Source organism: Mobula birostris, chromosome 15 (assembly GCF_030028105.1).
Source record: "Mobula birostris isolate sMobBir1 chromosome 15, sMobBir1.hap1, whole genome shotgun sequence".
Taxonomy (NCBI): Eukaryota; Metazoa; Chordata; class Chondrichthyes; order Myliobatiformes; family Myliobatidae; genus Mobula; species Mobula birostris.
The window spans coordinates 52,792,395-52,816,614 of record NC_092384.1 but is presented as its reverse complement, the minus strand read 5'-3'; the positions used below and the strand labels follow the sequence as shown (position 1 = coordinate 52,816,614).

Below are 24,220 nucleotides of genomic sequence, written 5' to 3'. Positions count from 1 at the left end.
CAACCTCAGTGGAAAAAGGCTGCTTGCATTTACCCTATCTGTATTTCTCACAATCTTGTATACCCTTTTTTGCTTACTGCTCTCTCAAAACTTTTTTGATCTTTGCTGCCAAGTTCCATCCTATTCTTACTTCTGAAAGGGCTTTTCAGCTGCATTTGTTTCACCTCCATCACAACTGCTTTCCTCCCATGCACAAGGATGGGGTTTCATCTTGTTCTCACTAGCTTCCACATCAAATTGAACATTCTTTGTAAATTCCACCACTTTAAATATTATTCAGCAGCCACACATCTCTTCCCTCTCGATTCCCTGTCATTTTAATTTTTTATCGAATTCCACCTCTCCATCAGGGGCTCCCCGCACTATTCCAATGAAGCTCAACCTAAGCTCAAGGAACAAACATCTCATCTTCCATTTAGATGCTTCCAACTTATGAGACGTGAAATAGCAAATGTGTCTCTGCCTTTTAACAAGAAAGGGTGGGAGAAAATAAGGAATGACTAGGCTGTTAGTCTAACACCAGTTATGAGGAATGTTCTAGAATTCAAAGTGAGAGATTTAATAACAGGTTACAATGGCAAGAATAATACGATTGTATATAATCTACATGGATCCATGAAAGGGAAGCCTAAATGTCATCAAATCCACATACAAGGAAAACAAACTAACATTAAGTCCTTTGTTAACATTTTCATTTGTGTTTTTTTTTTTATCCAGATGAGAATAATTCCTGGAAAGCAGAGGCTGAAATAGACATGGAACTATTTCATCAGGTGAAGTTGAACAGAAACATTTTCATGAAAGGGAAGGGGTGCATGTATTCAAGTTTATTTTGGCTTTATCTGTTTTATAATTTCACACTTTCATAATATTTTGCTGTTTTCAAGTTCAAGTTTATTGTCATTCTACTACATACATGTATACTGCCAAATGAAATAATTCTTCCTCCAAACCAAGGTATAGAACATAGTACGTATAACTCACACACAATGCATAAAGTAATGATACCATGAGTAACTTAAGTAACAAGGTGCATATACGACACAAGTTTAAAAAGTAAACAGTATAAAGCTACCGGTGCTTCGTTCGTGATGAGACCTGGGTGGTGGCAGGAAGTTCAGTAGTCTCATGACCTGGGGGGAAAGAAGCTCTTTTCCATCCTAGCAGTCATTGTCCTAATGCTATGGTACCTCCTCTCTGATGGTAGGGGAGTGTCAAAGAGATTGTGGGATGGATAGGATGGATCATTGACAAAGCTAAGAGCCCTGCGTATGCATAACTTTTAATAAATATCTCAAATGTGTGGAGGAGAGACCCTGATGATCATCTCTGCAGTCCTCGCAATCCTTTGCAGGATCTTCCGGTCAGATGCCTTGCAATTCCCGTGCCAGACATGATGCAGCTGGTCAGGATACTCTCAGTTGTGCTCCATTAAAAATTGGTTGGAATGGTGGAGGGGTGGAGGTATTTCTGTTGACATCAAGACAGCTCGCGGGAAGCTTCAGAACTGACTGCAGGCTGCTGAAAAACCTTCCAAAGTTCAGTGTTTTTTAGCTGTTAGTTAGCTGCTCATGTGTTCATTAAATGAATGCAACATTTCTTTACTGGAGGCATCATTGTAGTTATTACTGGCCAGTAGTTCAACCAGAGAAAAGATATGCCTACCATGTTCAGAAGCACTACATGCCACCTGCAAAAGTGCTGCAGAAGTTCAGCAGATCAGGCAGCATTAATGGAGAGAAAGAGATAACATTTCTTGTCTGTGAACTTTCACCAGAACTGAGAAAGAGAGAAAAGATTAATAAGCAGTGATGGCAGTGGGTAGAACAAAGGTAATTTCTCTGAATTGATATAGCTGTTATGGGGCAACTGAACTGCTTTCTCTGTTTAGTGTCTTGCTAATGTTGGAAAGTGTGAATAATGTTGTATATCTTATACCTTTGTTCAGCTTAATTCTTTTTAACTGCTCTCATGAACTCATCAACTTGATGACAGTCTATTCCTACAGCAACTTTAGCCCCACTCTATCAGCTGATTACCTTTGTCCTGTACAATGACAGAGTAGGCTTCGTGGGCCAGATGCCTATGCCTGCTCCCATTTCTTATGTTTCTTGTAGATCCGTCCCTACCCCACTCTGCAGTTTAAAACCAACTTGTCTTCTATGTTTTCCTCTTCTAAAACATCTGTACATTCTTTCTGTGTGCACTTGGGTTTCCTCCTACATTCCAAAGATGTACAGGTTAGTTGATTACCTGGTCATTGTAAATTGTCCTGTGAGTAGGCTAGGGTTAAATAGGTGGGTTGCTGGGTGGTGCAGCTCATTGAGCCAGAGGGGCCTGTTCCACACTGTATCTGTAAATAAATTATAAAGGGTTCTTTAATTTGAAATGTTAACTCTGCCTCTTTTATAAATGCTGTGTGATCTGCTGAATGTTTTCAGCATCACTGTTATTTTAGGGTTCCAGTATCTTAAGTCCCTTCGCTTTCATTACCAATGGATGTGTGCTGATAAGTTTACTACTTCCCTTTCTCTCTCACTTATTGCTTTCTGTTAACTGTTTATATAGTCCACGCCATTATGATGGCACATTTGTGCAGACCATAGGCCATTCTGAAACTTGATAACAGAGCTCCTCCAAAGGAATCGAGGCAATGGAAGCATAGACTCAGCACTCCTGTGATGTGGTTTAATACCTTTCCTTTGCCAGAATGGCTTTTACTGTGAGATCTGGAGTTACCGATCATCTCACCAGCAGTTAGCCCTGGTTGTTCATAGTCACCTTTGTCAAATCTGCACGTTACACTAAACTGCAACAGAATAAGACATCATAGCTACTGTTAGGTTAAAAGCCACAACATGTATGATTCACTATCAGTGGGTGTTCAGCAGTTGCACAGTGATAGAATGAAATCCCCTTTAATTTTATTATATTTTAGTTGAAAAATGGCAATTATTTCACCACTTGTTATGTCACATCATTTCCTCTAAAGTTCAGCACTTTTTGAAGAAGTAATGAAGGTACCAAACACTTGCAGACTTACAACAACAGAAAATATAGATCAGTCAACAAGTAACTTGAATGTAGTTGACGATGCTATTAATTCCTCTATTTGAAGAGAAGGATGGGATGTCCAGTCCTGTTACCATTAATATGTTCAGTAAATGGCTGTTAACTTGTCCAAAATGTTGGTTCTGATTTGTTCTGCTCTCTCTACTATCTGCCTACTTCTGCTTGGGTGTTCATTATTTATGCACCTCATCAACGTAGCTCAGAAGTTTTGTGAGCTAAACTGGAAGGACTTGTTTCCTTTAAATTGGGAGGTAAACATGGGACCTATCTAGATGATGAGTTAGAGGAAAGTTGAGCAAAACTTTTATCAAAGAGCATCAGAGTCCAGAACAAACAATATGGAAAGATAGTGAAGGCAGAAACCTTCATCACATTTAGTAGGTACAACATCAGGGATTACAATGAAGCATAAAAGCTTAAGACATAGAAGGTAACATATTGATTGGCAAACCAGTAAAAAAGAGTGGGCATAAATTGATCTTATTCTGAAAGATCTAATGAGTGGTATGCTACAGAGAACGATGCTGCATCTCAAACTTTTACAGCTTATTTAAATTTTGTAGGTGGAAGTACTGAAGGTATAGTTGCTAAATTTAATTGTTAGAATCAGAATCGTTTATTATCACTAGCATGTGTTGTGAAATTTGTTAACTTAGCAGCAGCAGTTCAATGCAATACATAATATAGAAGAAGGAAAAATAATTAAAACAAAATGATAATAAATAAGTAAATCAATTACAGTATGCATATATTGAATAGATTAAAAATTGTGCAAAAAATAAATACTTTATATTTTAAAAGAGTGAGGTAGTGTTCAAGGGTTCAATATCCATTTAGGAATCAGATGGCAGAGGGGATGAAGCTGTTCCTTAATCGCTGAGTGTGTGCCTTCAGGCTTCTGTACCTCCTACCTGACGGTAACGGTGAGGGAAGGACATGCCCTGGCTGCTGGAGGTCCTTAATAATGGATGCTGCCTTTCTGAGACACTGCTCCTTGAAGACGTCCTGGGTACTTTGTAGGCTAGTACCCATGATGGAGCCAACTAAATTTACAGCCCTCTGCAGCTTCTTTCGGTCCTGTGAAGTAGCACTCCCATATCAGACAGTGATTCAGCCTGTCAGAATGCTCCCCACAGTACATCTATAGAAGTTTTTGAGTGTTTTTGTTAACATACCAAATCTCTTGAAACTCCTAATGAAGTATAGATGCTGTCTTGCCTTCTTTGTAGCTGCACCAGGTTAGGTCCTCAGAAATCTTGACACCCAGAAACTTGAAACTGCTCACTCTCTGCTCACTTGTCTGTGTCATTGAGTCTATGCTGCCTCTTCCTAAAAAATTTTTGATCAATCCTGTTGCATATTTGCAACCTATCTTAGTACTTAATTAGATGATGCATATATCAAGTCTTGACACTCCATGCCCTGAACATGTCTTTATTTCTCATTCTTGCTTCTCATGCTCCTCCACATCATGTGTTTTTCTGTCCCTGACTGATGACATCATCACCATACTTGACAAGTGTCAGACTACATTAACTGACCTGATTTTAATACATGACAAATCCTATTTCCCTAGTCTTTCATTAGATATCTACAATTTATGCTCTCTTAAATTATGTTGTTTCCTTTTGAAGACATTGATTCAACTTCCAAAATCCCTGCAGGCACTGAATTTCAAATCAGTTCTATTCTTGAGTTAAAAGCTTAGTTCCTCACATCCGCTCCTCAAATTACTTTGATCAAGGAGAACAATCCTAAGTTTTCCAATCATCTATAATAACTAAAATAGAAGGCACAGAGGTTGGTGGTGTTATGGATAGTGTAGAAGGCTGTTGTAGGTTACATTGAGACATTGGTAAGATGCTGAGATGAGCTGAGAAGTGGCAAACAAAGTTCAATCCAGAAGAGTGTAAAGTGATGACATACCCTAGAAGGTTGAACTTGCAAGAGTTACAGGGTTAATGGCATGATTCTTAGCAGTGTGGCGGAACAGACTGATCTTGAGGTCCATGTCCATTGATCTCAAAGTTGCCATGCAAGTTGATAGGATGGTTAAATTGTGTGGTCTGGTGGCTTTTGTTAGTCAGGAATTGAGTTCAAGAGCCACGAGCCAATGTTGCAGCTGTATAAAATCCCCATTGGATTACACTTGGAGTATTATGTTCAGTTCAAGGATATGGAAGCTTTAGAGAGGGTGAAGAGGAGATCTACTAGGATGCTGCTTGGATTAGAGAACATTCCTTATGAGGATATGTTGAGTGACCTAGTGTTTTTCTCTTTGCAGTAAATGAGGTTGAGAGATGACTTGATAGAGGTGTATAAGTTGATAAGAGGCATTGATCAAGTGGACAGTGAGAGATTTTTTTCCCAGGGTGGAAATCGTTAATATGAGGGGACATAATTTTAAGGTGATTGGAGGAAGGTATAGAGGGAAGTCAGGTAGGCTTTTTAAGAGAGAGTGGTGGGTGCATGGAACACCCAGCCAGAGTAATAGTAGAGGCGGATACATTAGAGACATGTAAGAGACTTAGATTGGCACATGGATGATAAAAAAAAAATGGCGGGCTCTGTGAGAGGGAAAGAGTTAGATGTTAGAGTAAGTCAAAATGTCAACAAAACATTGGTGGGCCAAAGGGCGTGTACTGTTCTATGTTATCCCCAAACCACTTTTTAATCAGTCTTTTCTGCATTCTTTGTAGCATCATGTCCTTCATAAACTAACTTGATCAGAATTGTGCACAGTACCTAGTCGCTGATTTTGTTTTCCTATTTTGTTTTCAAAGAATCACCTTATTGTGAAAGTTCCTCCCTACCACAATCAGCTTATAACTGTGCCAGTTTCAGTTGGCATATATGTTGTAACCAATGCTGGAAGATCACATGAAGTACAGCCTTTTACCTTCACTCCAGATCCAGGTTAGTGAAGTTCAAAAGCATGTGTTGCGTTTATTAAACACAGTGTAGCTTTACTGAAAGTTACTGTTCAGAACTAGCCTTTACTGAAAAATTGATACATCAAGGTAGTTTAGCTTCTCTAGAACATCACTGTTCTGACTAAGTTAATTAACAAATTCTTGATCTGAGTTTAATATTCTCCTTCCAAACAGATCTGCCTAAAATGAAATTATTGTGTTAGTATTAACCGAAAAACAATACTGTATGTCATTGTTTTCTTATAGTTGTGGCAAACATATCCAGACAGTAAATAGTGGGTCACTTGCAGCTCATTAGTCATAGAACCTACACCCACCCACAAAACACTGGCTGCTCCGTTCTATTTGTTTTGAATATCTAATCTTCAATTTTCTGGGTTAATTTTGTTTTTTTTTCTTTGGGTGGCCTTATGCATCATTTAAAAAGTAGAACATTTTTGTGTGCAAGTCAGGAGTATTGATTTTGTTTGTGTGCACCTTGAGGTCCAGTATACATTTGTCAAGGCAAATGATTTTCTGTGCCAATGGATTTTAATTATATTTTTGATTAATATTGTTTTAAAGAACATACCTGAATACAAATGATTCTAGTAATATTTTTAATATTCACATGACTGTCAAGTTTTAATTACCTTTCTGAAGAGTTAGATAGGAGAATGAAGGAGCTTTACAGTGAAGTAACTGAAATGTTGGCAAAGAAAACTAGATAAAAGATGAAAATAAAAAAAATTGGTGTATTTTGTTTACACTTCAGCAAACTCATCAGATATCATTGTGAAGAAAGAAATTCCTGTACAACCATGTTGCATTGATGAAGCAATGAAAGGTATAATGTGTTTTTTATACATTAAAAAATGCAATAAAATGCCTGCACAGTTAGGGCTCTTGATTTCCCATTACTGAACTTAATTGGACATTCAAATTTAAAAGTAGAGGTCATGAACTTAGAAATGCAGAGAAGTAACTTTGTTGGAAATAGCAGTGTGCAAAAGCAACAGAACATTGATGATTAACTTGGAGACTCTTGTGTCCCCTTCACTCTCATTTCTACTTTGTATCATGCTTTTCCAGTTAACCACAAAATGGAACATACTTCAATTCAGAACGAAAAATCTTTTTTTAACAGGGTGATTTATGTAGTTACCCATCTATACTCTTAGCCAGGATTAAGATGCATTTGCTAAAAACAGAGAGTATGTTAAAATAAGTTATAAACAGCATGCCTTCATATATTTTAATCTGGTAAAGGAATTCAGTTGTGAAAGATTTGCCCTAGAGCATTATTTTGTCAATAGTTTCCAAGTAAGTGGTATCATTATGGTGACTGCCGTTTGTGCAAGTGATTGTGTTACAGGCAATAGTTGAAGGTTAAACTTTACAAACTGCTTTGGTTATCTGATATGGAGACTTTGATATGGTGATTGAAATATAATGGGTATATTTTAAATCAACTCTTTAGCAGAAGATAACTATTTACTACTGTTCTTTACAAGTGTTTTTTCGGTTTGGAGCAGTCCACTAATTGTATTTTCTCGCTATAAACTTTTAACTACTGAATAGTATGCACTGTTTAAAAATTTTAAGTGTTCAGTTCTCATCAATTATGTTATCCATAAAAGGGGTTATGTATGTATATACCTTGTCTAGTTTAATTTGTTAAAAATTATAATGTAATTGAGGAAATAGAAACTTATTTGACTTCTTGAAAGAATAAAATAGCAGTAAAGATGTTACCAGGAACCTCTGCAATCCAAGCAACAGCACATAATTTGTTGAATTTGTTGCATGAATAAATGTAATGTAGGTAAGACACATTATCTCTGGAGAATGCTTATTCTTGAACTATTTAATAGTGGCTTATTTAATAAGCTCAAGTAGGTATAAAGGTGTCAAAGTCATTCAGCCATTCAGATGTATAGTGCCAAACGAAACAACGTACTTCCAGACCAAAGTGCACAACACAGTACATATAACTTACACATACAACACAAAGTAATGTTGTTATATGAATGAAGCTACTGGAGAAAAGTACTGGTAGATACAAAGCAGCTTCTTTATTCGACAAAACAAGGCACAGCAGGCATCATATGGAGACGCTTTTGGTCAAAAGGTATTGGCCTAACGTGGGGCTTGGTATTTTATATAACATCAAAGGACAATTCCATATTTACAAAGTATGGACAATGCTTTCTTTGAAACTACACAGAAACTTCACACCACACACACCACAGACATTCAAATGGATTTCAATCAGCATTTTTCTGGTCTGAGATTCACGGCTTTTAGAAACCCATTGTTCAGAGCTGCACTCCAAATTAAATCCACCATACATATTCAGGTGAGAAGACTGGTAGCCAAAATCTTTTGCTATATGTAAATGTGCTAAACCTAAAAATTGTTCTAACAAATATTAGGAGTAGGCAGCCGTCGATCCCTGGTGATCATGGGTCTGTGCCTCTGGTGGGCTGTGTCCTTTTCAAGGTGCAAGCCTGGGCGGGAAGATTCTAAGAACCGGCTGTTGCCCATGCAGCATGTCACTGAGGTAGTCCAAGAGAAGGGCAAGCACCGATACAGCTTGGCACCGGTGTCGTCACAGAGGTTGCCAAAGTGAAGTTGTGAACAACATCAAACTGCCTTAGGGACCCCGGCTCCAGAATTCTTCCTCTGGATTTACTCCCAAAGCCTTTCCCATGGGTGGGTACGGCTGCAAGGCAGCAGAGGTTTAAAATCATGGTTTTCCTTTTCCTAGGCGGGCTGCCATCCAAGGCTGATGAGCCACACCTTCTCGAAGTAACTGGTTTTGAAGCGTCAGTGGTCCACTGTTGCCTTTTCTTTTGTCAGTAGAAACAGTTCCGCCAGGCCTAGTAACTAAGCCACATGTGAAGGCCAAGAGTTGGACTTGGTTGTCAGAAGCTGTTAAGAGTCACTCAACATTTGGAGCTTATCCCCACTACCACCCCTGGCTATGACAACCTTAGGAACCAACAAATATTACCACAAATAAATTATTAAATAAAAATGTGCATTTATGACAAAGTAAAAAGCTATATGAGTATAAGCTACTGGCACTTCATATGTAATGACACCTGGGTGATGGCAGGGAGTTCAGTAGCCTTACGGCATGCTAGAAGAATAGTTTTTGACTTAATGCTAGGGTACCTCCTTCCTGATGGTAGAGGGTCAAATAGATTGTTGGATAGATGGGAGGGATCATTGACAACGTTAAGGGCCCTGCATACGCATTGTTTCTGATAAATATTGCTGATGGTGGAAGAGAGACCTTGATGATCCTTTCAGCAGTCCTCATATTGCTCTGTAGGGACTTAAAGTTATAAAGAAGTACAGCACAGAATCAGACATTTCAGCGTATCTAGTCCATGCTGAAACCACTTAAGCTACTTACTCCCATCAACCTGCACAGGGATCACTGGGATCATAGCCTCTGTACCCTACCATCCATGTACCTATCCAAACTTCTTTTAAACAGTGAAATTGAGCTTGTATGCTGACAGCTCATTTCACACTCCCAAGACCCTCTGAGTGAAGACGTTTCTCCTCATGTTCGCTTTAAACTTTTCACCTTTCACCGATAACCCATGACCTTTGGTTGCAGTCTCACCCAACCTCAGTGGAAAAAGCCTGTTGCATTAACCCTATCTATAACCCTCATAATTTTGTGTATCTCTGTCCACTCTCCTCTCAATCTTCTATGTTCCAAGGAATGCAAACCTAATCTCTTCAATCTTATAACTCAGGTCCTCTAGGCTTGGCAACATCCTTGTAAATTTTCTCTGTACTCTTTCAATCTTATTTACATCTTTCCTGTGAGCACGTCACCAAAACACTACATAATACTCCAAATTAGGCCTCATCAACATCTTATACAACTTCAACCTGACATCCCAACTCCTGTACTCAGCACATTGATTTTTGAAAGCCAATGTGACAAAAGCTTTTCTTACGACCCTACCTACCTATGACACAAATGGACCTGTATTCTACGATCCTTTTGTTCTACTGCACTCTGCAGTGCTCTACTGCTCACTGTGTAATATCTACCCAGGTTAGTCCTCCCAAAGTGCAACACCTCACACATGTCTGCATTAAATTGCATCTGCCATTTTTCAGCCCATTTTTCCAGCTGGTCCAGATACCACTGCAAGCTTTGATAGTCTTCCTCACTGTCCACTCAACCCCCAATCTAGGTGTCATCTGCTAACTTGTCTATCCAGTTAACTACCACAATATCATTCAAATCATTGATACAGATGGCAAACAACAGTGGACCCAACACCAATCCATGCGGCATTCCACTAGTCACAGGCCTCCAGTCTGCGAGGCAACCATCTATTACCACCCTCAGGCTTTTCCCACAAAGCCAATGTCTAATCCAATTTACTACCTCATCTTGAATGCCAAGCGACTGAACTTTCTTGGCCAGCCTCTCAGCCAGACCTTGTCAAATGCCTCACGGAAGTCCATGTAGACAACATCTACTGCCTTGCCTTCATCAATTTTGCTGGTAACATCTTCGAGAAACTCAATAAGATTAGTTAGGAACAAGAGAATATCTGCAGATGCTGGAATTCCAAGCAACATGCACAAAATGCTGGAGGAACTCAGCAGGCCAGGCAGCATCTATAGGAAGAAATACAGTCGACTGGGATGGCAGGACTTTCATATGAAGAAAGACTGAATGAACTGGGCTTGTACTCGTTGGAATTTAGAAGATTGAGGGGGGATCTGATTGAAACGTATAAGATCCTAAAGGGATTGGACAGGCAAGATGCAGGAAGATTGTTCCCGATGTTGGGGAAGTCCAGAACGAGGGGTCACAGTTTGAGGATAGAGGGGAAGCCTTTTAGGACCGAGATTAGGAAAAACTTCTTCACACAGAGAGTGGTGAATCTTGGAATTCTCTGCCACAGGAAACAGTTGAGGCCAGTTCATTGGCTATATTTAAGAGGGAGTTAGATATGGCCCTTGTGGCTACGGGGGTCAGGGGGTATGGAGGGAAGGCTGGGGCGGTGTTCTGAGTTGGATGATCAGCCATGATCATAATAAATGGCGGTGCAGGCTCGAAGGGCCGAATGGCCTACTCCTGCACCTATTTTCTATGTTTCTATGTTTCTATCTATGGAAAACAGTTCAGTCGACATTTTGGGGCTGAGTCCTGCCGAATGGTCGATTGCTAACATTGGTTAGACATGATCTTCTACACATGAAGCCATGCTGACTATCCCTAATCAATACCTGTCTATCCAAATACTCATATACTGTACGATTCCTTTAGAATACCTTCCACTAACTTTCCTGCTATTAGTGTCAGGCTTTCTAAGCAACGGAACAACATTAGCTACCCTCTAACCCTCTGGTACCTCACTTGTTGCTAAGGGTGATTTAAGTATCTCTACTAGGAACCCAGCAATTTCTGCATTTGCCTCCTGTAGGGTCCGAGAGAATACCTTGTCAGGCCTTGAGGATTTGTCTACCCTGATTTGCCTCAAGACAGCAAACTGCTCCTCCTCTGTCATGTTTACAGGGTCCATGATCTCACTGCTGTTTTGCCTCACTTCTATAGATTCTGTGTCCCATCTCCTGAGTAAAGCAGATGCAAAAAACCATTTAATATCTCCCCTATCTCTTTTGGCTCTACACATAGATTACTACTATGACCTTCCAAAAGACCAATTTTGTCAGAATCAGAATCAGGTTTATTATCACTGGCATGTGATGTGAGATTTGTTAACTTAGCAGCAGCAGTTCAATGCAATACATAATATAGAAGAAAAAATATATATTATGATAATAAATAAATTACAGTATATGTATATTGAATAGATTAAAAATTGTACAAAAAAACAAATACTGTATTTTTTTTTAAAGTGAGGTAGTGTCCAAAGGTTTAACGTCCATTGAGGAATTGGGTGGCAGAGGGGATGAAGCTGTTTCTTAATTGCTGAGTGCGTGCCTTCAGGCTTCTGTACCTCCTACCTGATGGTAACCGTGAGAAAAGGTCCCTTGCAATCTTTCTGCTCTTAACATATCTGATAGATTCTTCTTCACCTTGACTGCTAGAACAACCTCATACCTTCTTTTGGCCCTACTGATTTTATTTCTTATATTCTTCAAGAGCCTCATTTGTTTCTACCTACCTATACCTACTATGCACCTCCTTGATTTTTTTTCCTTAACCAGGGTTTCAACATCTCTCAAACCAAGGTTCTCTAAACCTGGTATCCTTTCCTTTTATTATGACAGGAAATACAAGCTTTGTACTCTCAAAATTTCACTTTTGAAAGCCTCACACTTACCAGGTACATCTTTGCCAGAAAACGTCTGTCCCAGTCCACATTTGCTAGCTCCTTTCTGATGCAATCAGAATTAGTCTTTCTCCAATTTAGAATCTCATCCCAAGGATCAGGTCTATCAGTTTCCATAATTACCTTGAAACTAATGGCACGATGATCACTGAATGCGAAGTACTCCCCTATACAAACTTTGGTTGCACGCCCTATCTCATTCCCTAATAGGAGATCAAGAATTGCAAACTCTCTCGTTGGGACTAAGAGATTATCACATTGGTATATGCGAGGGCTTTGCAAAGCACATTACCATTCCTTCACCTTCAAAAGTCCATTATTAGTGGTAATATGCTCCATAACATCCTGAAAGGAATACAGAAGGTTCTATATAAATGCTAGCTTTTCTTTTTTCTACAATTTATCAATTTTGGAACCAGCAGACTTATAGAAGATACTCCAAATAGACCTTTATTTCACTTGACAATTGTTTTTAAAATAAGAAATAGCAAGAGTAGGCCAGCTGGTCCCTGGTCTGCTCTGCTATTCACCAGGATTGTAGCTGATCTACCTCCGCATCATTTTCCTGCGGTTTCTCCATAAACTCTAATTCCCTTAAAACTCAGAAGTCTGTTAATCTCTGTTTCAAATTAGCTCAATAACTGAGGCTTCAAAATCTCCAAAGACTTGCCATTTTCTGTGGAAATAAATTTCTTTTAATTTCAATCCTCAAGGATAAAGAAGGGAATTTATGCTTAAAGTCAGAAGATATGAGTGAGGTACTAACTCAATATATTATGTCAATATTAACCAAGGATAAGGACATGGACAATAGTGAGTTTAGTGCAGGGCATGTTAATGTACATATTGATATCAGTTTTATGAGGCTATCCAGCCTACAGTTCCCTGGATTATCCTTATTTCCCTTCTTGAACAAATGAACAACATTGGCTACTCTCCACTGTTGCTAGTGAGGATATAAGACTCTTAATGAAGGCCCCAGCAATCTCCTGTTTCCATGATTGGGTGTTTTGAAGGTGTGACAGAGATGATTGATGGGGGTAGGGCAATGGATGTTGTCTACATGGATGGTAAGGCATTTGACAAGGTCTTTTATTGTAGGCTGATCCAGAAGATTAAGATGCCTGGTTCCATACTGATTTGATAGTTCGGCTGCAGAATTGTCTTAGAGAGAGTAGAGGTGGAAGGGTGTTATTCTGACTGAAATGGTGTTCCATAGTGTTCGGTGCTGGGGTTCTGTTGTTTGTGAATTTGGGTGAGAATATGTATACAGTTAATCCAGGACCCTTAATAGCAATGATTCACAGAGGATTCTTGGTGTTCAATCCATATCTCCGTGAAAATGACCACACAGGCAGATAAGAGCATGACTTGCTTGCCTTCTTTAGTCCAGGCATTGAGTATAAAAGGAATTTATGTTACAGCTTTTTAAAACTTCGATTAGGCCACACTGTAACTGTGATTCTGGTCACCATATTGAAAGAAAGGATTTGGAAGTTTTGAAAAGAGTTACAAAAGAGGTTTCCTGGGTTAACTAAGATGCTGCCTGAATTAGAGGTTGTGAACTATGAGGAGAGATTGACCAAACTCTGATTGTAATCCCTAGTGTCAGAGGCTGAGGAGAGACTTGATAGAAGTTTTAATTTAGGAGAGAAAGGTGGGATAGACAGTCAGAATCTTTTTCCCTGAGTGGAACTGTTAAGTACAAGAGGACATCCATTTAAGGTAAGAGGGGTCAAGTTTAAAGGAGATGTGTGGAGCAAGGGTTTTCTACAGATCGTAGGAGGTGTATGGAATATGCTTCTAGGGGTATAGGTGGAATTATGCATTATTATAGCAGTTATGATAGTGGTGCTTAAGATGCTGTTAGATAGATGCATGAATATGCAGGGAATTGGTTGGATATGGATCATGTACAGGGCAAAGAGATTTATATCATCATGTTCAGCGCAGATATCGTGGGCCGAAGGACCTATTCCTGTGCTGTACTGTGCTAAAAGGCCTGTCCTCTATTTTGAGACTGTGGCCCTTAGTAACTATATCCTCCTTTAGATAAGGAAACAAAAAAATGTAGTCTCATTAAAGGTTTATAAGAGTGCATTAAGACATATTTTCTCTCATCCTTAAATTCTCTTGAAATAAAGGCAAACAAATCATTTGCTTTCCTAATTTGCTGCATTTTCATTTTGGCTTTTGGTGATTCACATACAAGAAACAACTATGTCCCTTTGAAGATCTCACTTTTTACCATTATTGAAGCTGATTGTTAACATAAATTCTGTTGTTATAAGCACATGTATGCCAAATTAGCTGGAATATGGATTTTAACTGTAAATTTAGCCTTTCGTGTTGTACAGTATACACTTATGAAGACAAAGAATTGGAAAATCTCTTAATTACTATTCTGATAAATGTTGATGCTTCTTTTTGTGGGCTGTGGCATATTTCTGTAAGTGACAAGTATACTGGTCAGAAGTTTTTTTCTTGATTAGTTATGTGTTTGAAATCTTCAAGCAGCTTTTGCTGTTAGTAACACAATCATAAAATCATAATAGCTATCACTGTTATGCCCTTGAGCTAGAATACCATTTATGATTACCTGGAAAGCCATGATGCATATAAAATTAATTGCTTCTCAGTGTAGGTCAGTTGACTATTATTTTTCAATGTAATCAACAGGAAATGAGGGAGATTATTAGTCAATAATGTTACTATAGTTGTTCTCTGTAGCAGAGATTCTTAAGCTTTTCTGTGTTGGGGGCCCAGAATTAATAGCTTGTTACCCTCCCAAGTTCCATCTTTTGAGTTTCCCAATCCTATTCCCAACCGGGGAATTATAGACCGGTTAGCCTAACGTCGGTGGTGGGGAAACTGCTGGAGTCAGTTATCAAGGATGTGATAACAGCACATTTGGAAAGCGGTGAAATGATCGGACAAAGTCAGCATGGATTTGTGAAAGGAAAATCATGTCTGACGAATCTCATAGAATTTTTTGAGGATGTAACTAGTAGAGTGGACAGGGGAGAACCTGTGGAGGTGGTATATTTGGATTTTCAGAAGGCTTTTGACAAGGTCCCACACAGGAGATTAGTGTGCAAACTTAAAGCACATGGTATTGGGGGTAAGGTATTGGTGTGGGTGGAGAGTTGGTTAGCAGACAGGAAGCAAAGAGTGGGAATAAACGGGACCTTTTCAGAATGGCAGGCGGTGACTAGTGGGGTACCGCAAGGCTCAGTGCTGGGACCCCAGTTGTTTACAATATATATTAATGACTTGGATGAGGGAATTAAATGCAGCATCTCCAAGTTTGCGGATGACACGAAGCTGGGGGGCAGTGTTAGCTGTGAGGAGGATGCTAAGAGGATGCAGGGTGACTTGGATAGGTTGGGTGAGTGGGCAAATTCATGGCAGATGCAATTTAATGTGGATAAATGTGAAGTTATCCACTTTGGTGGCAAAAATAGGAAAACAGATTATTATCTGAATGGTGGCCGATTAGGAAAAGGGGAGGTGCAACGAGACCTGGGTGTCATTATACACCAGTCATTGAAAGTGGGCATGCAGGTACAGCAGGCGGTGAAAAAGGCGAATGGTATGCTGGCATTTATAGCAAGAGGATTCGAGTACAGGAGCAGGGAGGTACTACTGCAGTTGTACAAGGCCTTGGTGAGACCACACCTGGAGTATTGTGTGCAGTTTTGGTCCCCTAATCTGAGGAAAGACAGCCTTGCCATAGAGGGAGTACAAAGAAGGTTCACCAGATTGATTCCTGGGATGGCAGGACTTTCATATGAAGAAAGACTGAATGAACTGGGCTTGTACTCGTTGGAATTTAGAAGATTGAGGGGGGATCTGATTGAAACGTATAAGATCCTAAAGGGATTGGACAGGCAAGATGCAGGAAGATTGTTCCCGATGTTGGGGAAGTCCAGAATGAGGGGCCACAGTTTGAGGATAGAGGGGAAGCCTTTTAGGACCGAGATTAGGAAAAACTTCTTCACACAGAGAGTGGTGAATCTGTGGAATTCTCTGCCACAGGAAGCAATGCGGCCAGTTCATTGGCTATATTTAAGAGGGAGTTAGATATGGCCCTTGTGGCTACAGGGGTCAGGGGGTATGGAGGGAAGGCTGGGGCGGTATTCTGAGTTGGATGATCAGCCATGATCATAATAAATGGCGGTGCAGGCTCGAAGGGCCGAATGGCCTACTCCTGCACCTATTTTCTATGCTTCTATGTTTCTATTCTTGGTGACTTACTTTGTCCACTGAAATAAAAACAAAATATGCTAGAAGTGGACAAGAGATCAGGCATCAGCATCTGGAGAGGGGAAGCAGATTTAAGTTTCAACTTGATAACCTTTCATCAGAAACTTTTCTCCCTACCTTTTCCCTCTTTCTCCCTCTTCCCTCTTCTCCATCCTTCTCTCTCACACCACTTTCATTGCACTTCAAGGTGGGTGTTGATTCCTAAAGAGTCCAGAATAGGTCTAAAAGTCCCCAGCATGGCAGGCAGTACCAGTGGAGAGAGAAACAGAACCAGAAAATGGAGGAAAACAAACATGTTTTAGGTTGCAGAGGAGAAGATAAAGGGAATTTTTACAATAAGGTGGAGATAAAGAAAATGTGATCCAGATTACTTTATTGCTGGCTAAGAGAAGGGTCATAAAATTCAACAATGAAAGTTGATCCGTGTGGAGGTGATGTATGTAGGGGGAGATGAATGAGAACAATCTGAATAGCAGTGTGGGCTGTAGATAATATACAGAGAGACATGGACAGGTGAAGTGAATGAGCAAGGATATGTCAAATGGATATAATGTAAAGTATGAAGTCTTGTGCTAGTGTAGAAAAAATATAAGGGCAGATCACCTATTAAATAGAAAAATTTTAGAAGATGGTTGATATTCAGAATAACATTGGATTTCTTGGATAGACATCACAGAAAGGAACATGTGAAGATCAAGCTGAAAATATCAGATTTGGCTCGCTTATGATCTTAATAAAATGGAGCAATACAGGATTAAAATCAAGTTCGTATAACAGTTTTAGTAATAAAAATAATGATCCCAATATTACCACATTCCCCTGAACTAAATTGCATTCTATTAAGAAAAGCAAATATCATGTGAGTATGCACAAGAAATATAAAATTGATTTACTATCAATGAAATTGATGTGTGCAAATTTTTTCTTATGTGTAAATATGTTACTTTTAGTTAGTTCGGGGGTTTTTGTGGCAGAAATTTGATAACTTGTGCTTCTTTTTTTTAGCTGCAGCAGCAAAAGTCACAGGCTGTAATCCAGATGAACAAAATCTTCCCAAAGCCTTGCTGCCACCCCTTCTGCCATCTGTTGTGGTAAAGAATGAGGAAGCCATTTCAATGGATGTGGTATCGAATCAGACACCATCTACAGTCTTTAAAGTATCATCTTTTGTTTCAACAGTCAGAAATACATATTTTGTGGTATTTTTATAAGAAAAATAAAACACCACTCTATTATATCCTTATGGTTATGTACTCCCTGTTGCAATTTTCAGTGGTAGCACCTCCAATGATACTAGCTTCTTCATCATTATTCTTGACTTCATGTTCATATGATTTCTATATCTTCTATATTTTTCATGTTATTTGTATTTTTGTCAATCATCAGCTTCTAATTTTGAAATGTGTTACTTTTTGGTAGCAAGATCTGCCACTGTGTGGCTAAACGCAAACACGAGGAAATCTGCAGATGCTGGAATTTCAATCAACACACATAAAAGTTGCTGGTGAACGGAGCAAGCCAGGCAGCATCTCTAGGAAGAGGTACAGTCGACGTTTCGGGCCGAGACCCTTCGTCAGGACTAACTGAAAGAAGAGCTAGTAAGAGATTTGAAACGGGGAGGGGGAGATCCGATGTGATAGGAGAAGACAGGAGGAGGAGGGATAGAGCCAAGAGCTGGACAGTTGATTGGCAAAAGGGATATGAGAGGATCATGGGACAGGAGGCCTAGGGAGAAAGAAAAGGGGGAGGGGGGAACCCAGAGGATGGGCAAGGGGTATATTGAGAGGGACAGAGGGAGAAAAAGGAGAGAGAGAAAAAGAATGTGTGTATATAAATAAATATCGGATGGGGTACGAGGGGGAGATGGGGCATAAGCGGAACTTTGAGAAGTCAATGTTCATGCCATCAGGTTGGAGGCTACCCAGACCAAATTTAAAATTCCTGGCACTCATCCTTGTTCCCACTGATCTCCCTCCTGGCACTTATCCTTGTACCCACTGATCTCCCTCCTGGCACATATCCTTGTAAGCGGAACAAGTGCTACACATACCTTTACACTTCCTCCCTCACCACCATTCAGGGCCCCAGACAGTCCTTCCAGGTGAGGCGACACTTCACCTGTGAGTCAGCTGGTGTGATATACTGCGTCCAGTGCTCCCGATGTGGCCTTCTATATATTAGCGAGACCCGACGCAGACTGGGAGATAGTTTCACTGAACGCCTAAGCTCTGTCTGCCAGAGAAAGCAGGATCTCTCAGTGGCCACAAATTTTAATTCCACGTCCCATTCCTATTCTGATGTGTCTATCCATGGCCTCCTCTACTGTAAAGATAAAGCCACACTCAGGTTGGAGGAACAACACCTTATATTCTGTCTGGGTAGCCTCCAACCTGATGGCATGAACATCGACTTCTCAAACTTCTGCTAATGCCTCACCTCCCCCTCGTACCCCATCCGATATTTATTTATATACGCATATTCTTTTTCTCTCTCTCCTTTTTCTCCCTCTGTCCCTCTCAATATACCACTTGCCCATCCTCTGGGTTTTCCCCCTCCCCCTTTTCTTTCTTCCTGGGCTTCCTGTCCCATGATCCTCTCATATCCCTTTTGCCAATCAACTGTCCAGCTCTTGGCTCCATCCCTCCCCCTCCTGTCTTCTCCTATCATTTCGGATCTCCCCCTCCCCCCCCCCCACTTTCAAAACTCTTACTAGCTCTTCTTTCAGTTAGTCCTGACGAAGGGTCTTGGCCCGAAACGTCGACTGTACCTCTTCCTAGAGGTGCTGCCTGGCCTGCTGTGTTCACCAGCAACTTTTATGTGTTTTACTGTGTGGTTAAAGTTTTTTTGTTATTAACTTTGGTTATATCTGGCTGACCATGAATGTGTGAGTCTTCTAGCAGTAGCAATTAGAAACATGCCAGTGAAAGTTAGCCTTTTAATACCTTGTCTGTTATGTAGACAAATGGAATCACGGCTTATCTACTGTCTTAATCCATGTCTGCCATATCCTTTAATACTTGTGGTTATAAAATTCACCAAATTTAAAATGAGCATCTTTTAACATTTATGAAAATGTTTTGAACTTTTACTATTCTTTCTGTATACTAATGCTGTTTCAGCCCTTAAATAAAGGCACAATGTTAGCCACCATCAGGTCTTCCAGTACCTCACCTGTAACTAAAGAAGATACAAAAGTCTTTGCCAGGGTCCCATTACTTCAATTCTTCTTCAGTATTTTCAGGCTCAATCATTCGGATCCTCAACAATATAAAGTTGGGTGGGATTGGGTGGGGGTATGTTGCTATTGGGGTTAAAAGACAGTTTTCCCCAGATTTTGGGAGCATCTGTCAATAAATGCAGAAATCAGTAACGAGTTGTTTTGGTGAATGGTGTAAACTAAGGGATCAGAAGATCTACAAAACTGTACCTACCCATTGTATAAACTGATACGACAATTTGAATTAAGCCTCTCAGAATGACCACTAAAATCCTGACCACAACATCCTGAATAGGCAACTGCCCAACGAGGTGGGAAGAGAGAAAGCATATTATAGTGAGAGCATATTATAGTTTTACAATAGAGAGAGATAAATTTTAAAAATAAAAAAAATAGTTTTGATATGGACTGTTCTGTATGAAGCACAATGTGGTACTTGTGGAGGACTACAAATTAGTAACTGGGACAATGGGATGGTTGGTCTAATAAATAAAAGATCAAATTTATAGGATTGAATTAGGCTTCCCCTTATTGCAGCTAAATAGGAAACTATTTCCCTTTCTTGTAGATTAAAGAAAAGATAGAATGTAAAAAAAATTAAACCATGTGAAATCAAGAATAGCTTACAAGAACATTAAACAAGGATTTATAGGCAGTTAAACATTCTCTATTCAAAGAGAGAAACTAAATGAATTGCAGCTGCAAATTTAACTTGCAGCATAAACTGTAGCAATTACTGAAACTTATTTCTACAAAATGTCTTGCAGCTAAATTGGGCATGAAAGACCGGGAAAGTACTGGAGAATGAATGGTGTGGTAAACAGAGGATAGAAGGATGCTTAATAGTAGAAATTAGTAGACAGGGAAAATTCAAGAATTAAGAAATATAAATGGATTTTTGATTATAAATGGAATTAAGAATGGCCCTGGTGTATAAGTCCTTATGGTAGCTTCTACAAAGTGTTAGTGAATGTAGAGATTAGGTAGAGTGATGTAGTGGACAATTTTGAATATCACATAGATTGGGATGGAATAGCCAGTCTAGTTTATACCAGTAAAGCAGAGTATTTATTCAGTGTTTTCAGGATAGTTTTCTAAATACGCATTTTATTGTTTTGGAAGACCATCCTAGACCATAAGACATAGGAGCAGAATTAGACTATCTGGCCCAACGAGTCTGCTCCACCATTCAAGGAAGGAATTTCAACCTTTTAAAACATATGGCACAAAGACTATAATATATAGTTATGATCTCAATATTGCTCTGATTTAGTTTCTTGTTTACTTTTCTCCTGTTAAGAATCAAGAGATGGGAGCTGGACAGCAATCTTTGGAAATCTCATCAAGCATTACAACTGGGCCTTCATTCTCTGGATCTGCCTCCAGGAAAGGAGGAGACAGTGATCAGCACCAGCAAATTCAGTCAAGTGTGTTTCCAAGCACAGATGCCTTATCTGCTGTACGGAAGCAAGACATTCCTCAGCCATGCCCGTTTCAGGCATCAGAATGTACCACCCAGGTCCAGAATAACGAAGGTTTGCTGCAGCAACCAGCCCAGTTTCACAATGCTGGCATGTTGTTAGATTCAAGAGAGGTACAACCAAGAGAAATGTTACCATTAGATGTATCCAAGATTTCCTTATCCCAGATGCCTGAATCAGCTCTGCAGCAGCAAAAGCAGCAGAAACAGCAACAGCAGTCACAGGCCCAGGCACTACAGGAACATTCAGCCAATATCTTCCAACAAAGCAGCAATGCATCACAGTTGCAAAGTGCTTTGCAGTCTTTGCAACCAGGAAACTTCCAGACGAATTCTGAAAGTGGCAGAAGTGGCAATGTAAGTCTCGTTCAACAGAGTTTGGAGGCTTCTCAGCAGCAATTGGCCTCTGTTTTATTTACTGGATCCAGCCCATCTGAGTCGATGCAGCAACCTGTGGAACAGGTGCAAAAGCAAATAAACACAGGGATGTTCCGCCAAGTAAATACTATGCAGAGCAACCTCCCTCAAGATCTGTTCTCAAATTCAGATAATGGATCCCTTCCTAGATCTGAAAGTGTTCTTTCTGGACCTGAGAATTCATTGTCAACTCAACAGGTGCTGGAGTCCCCAACAAGCATGATGTTGGGAATGCAACGAAATATTTGTCAAGGACCAGGGCAGCTGCAGTCAGAGTTGTATCAATCCCCTTTAAATGGAAACCTCCAACAATCTGATATTTTTCAGCAAACTACTCATGTTATGTCTAGTTTGCAATCCAGTGATGGAAATCAGCATCAGATATCACACAGTGCTTTGTTTTCAACCTCTACAACAGTAGAAGGGAATGAAAACACAGGAAACCCACAACAACAAACACCTTCGCCAAATGTCTTTCAGTGCTCTAATTCTATGGTTGCTGTGGAAGACACCTCAGTGCAGCCAAACCAGAGGCAAACTGATATGTTTGAATCAATTGTACAGATGCAGCAAACTGGAGAAAATCAGCCTCAAGTAACCTTATTTTCAAATTCAGATGGGTTGATGCATGTGAAAACTGGTGGCTCCTCACAACCAACTGGGATTTTTCAGCAGAGTGGAGAAATGATGTCTACACAAACTGGAAACTTTCTGCAACAATCTCACCCATCGTCAGAACTATTCCATCCACAAAACTCTCTCAATCAAGTTCAAAATGCACCCCATTCACAGACTGGGCTCTTTCACTGCCCGAACAATGTCTTGCAACATCAGAACACTGCTGCTTCCCAAGATCAAGTACAGTCAGCAATATTTCATTCTCAAGGCTCATTGGCAGTTCTCCAAGGCTCATCAATTGCCCAAGATCAGCAACAAGGCACTCTTTTTCTTTCTCCAAACTCTTTGCCTTCACTTCAAAGTAACAGTATTTCACAGGAAAAGCAACAGGTCAGCTTTTATTCACCACAGAGTACAATTCCAACACTCCAGAGTTCAAGCAATCCTGAGCAACAATCTGTGAATGTCTTTCAGACGCAGACACAAATGTCTCAGATTCAGAATACAATGATTTCTCAAGAACAGCAGCAACAACAGCAACAGAACCTTTTTCAACATCAAGTGACCTTATCCTCTTCTCAAGCTAATACTTCTCCACAAAATCAGCAAGCATCTATCTTTCAGACCCAACATTCAATAGCTGCACTTCACAACAGCACTTCACCTCAAGACCAACCTCAGAATGTTCTTTTTAATTCTCAGAATTCAATAAATAACAGTATAACTTCCCAGGAACAGCAACAGCAGAACATTCTTTTCAACTCTCAGAGTTCTATACCTGCAATGAGTACAAATCTGGCTTCTCAGGAGCAGCAAAACCAAACCCTTTTTCATTCTCAGCCTAATATGGTGTCAGTTAATCAAGACCAGCAATCATCCATACAATTCCAAAATCAGACTGCTTCACTTCAAAATAGTGGGACGCCTCAGGGAGATCAAAAACAGTCATCAGTTTTTCATGGTCAACCTCAAATGCAGCTTGTTCAAAATTCAGGGGGCACTCAAAATCAGCAGGCGACACTGTTCATTTCTCAAACTTCAATGTCTGCATTACAGAATAACATGAATCAACAAGAGATACAGCAGTCTAATGTGTTTAATCCTCAAAATAATGTATCTGTCCTTCAAAACAACACACCTGGATCAGGCCAGCAACAAAATACACTTTTTCACCCCCATGGGACCATGAATCAACTTCAGAATTCACCTACATCAGCACAACAACCCACTGGTTTATATTTGTTTGGAATTCAAAGTGGTAAGTTGAAATTAAATAAATTCAGTGAATGAAAACTATTTGACTGCCCAATTAAATTTTAAAATGTAAATTTTCCTCCACCCCATTTCAGAAAGGTAAAACTTTTAATTTCCTCCTTCTTTTCCTTTTCTCTTCTAAACTGTTGACTTTTGCTAAGGTTCTGTAGGTGCTGTCTAAGTTCTTTCTTCATGTACCAGTAAGAATGCCGCCTGGAACTGTATCACTCATAAGCTGTATCTATATATATTCTAAAGTGGCCAGTTTAACTTTGTTTAATTTTATTATCTTCCCTTTCCCTTCTGAAATCTTATGAAGAATTTATTTTCCTCTTATGCTTAACCACTTGCAAGGTAGGGAATCTGTTCCAGGTCTGTGTTCTTGACAAAGCTTGTGGAAAAATATACAAATAGTGAATTTGTTTATTTTTTATTAACTTATTCACTGGCAATATCACTTTCCAAATCAATACTTATCACTTATCCTTTTTACTCTTGAACTGTGTGGCTAGTGAGCCCATTTCAGAGGGAAGTTAGGAGTTAACCATTGTTTGAGGACCTAATGTTGCATTTAGGACAGACTAGATAATGAAGGGATATTCCTCTCTTAAAGGACATAAGGAAATTAAATTGGATTATA

The 24,220-nt window shown here is 39.7% G+C and overlaps 1 protein-coding gene across 4 annotated transcripts in view; it reads left to right on the top strand.

The window, feature by feature from the left end:
- nfat5b (nuclear factor of activated T cells 5b) overlaps positions 1 to 24,220 on the top strand; it is a 210,357-nt gene that overhangs the window by 168,901 nt on the left and 17,236 nt on the right. For 3 of the 4 annotated variants that reach the window (XR_011889267.1, XM_072279813.1, XM_072279811.1), the window contains exons 8-12: positions 718 to 773; positions 5,856 to 5,988; positions 6,760 to 6,831; positions 17,600 to 17,751; positions 21,112 to 23,584. Coding sequence is in view for 3 of the 4 variants with exons in the window: in XM_072279813.1 (XP_072135914.1) it covers positions 718 to 773; positions 5,856 to 5,988; positions 6,760 to 6,831; positions 17,600 to 17,751; positions 21,112 to 23,584 (2,886 nt within the window). In the remaining variant the exon portion in view is untranslated. The remainder of the gene's footprint in view (positions 1 to 717; positions 774 to 5,855; positions 5,989 to 6,759; positions 6,832 to 17,599; positions 17,752 to 21,111; positions 23,585 to 24,220) is intronic. The other variant, XM_072279812.1, reaches the window with a different exon arrangement.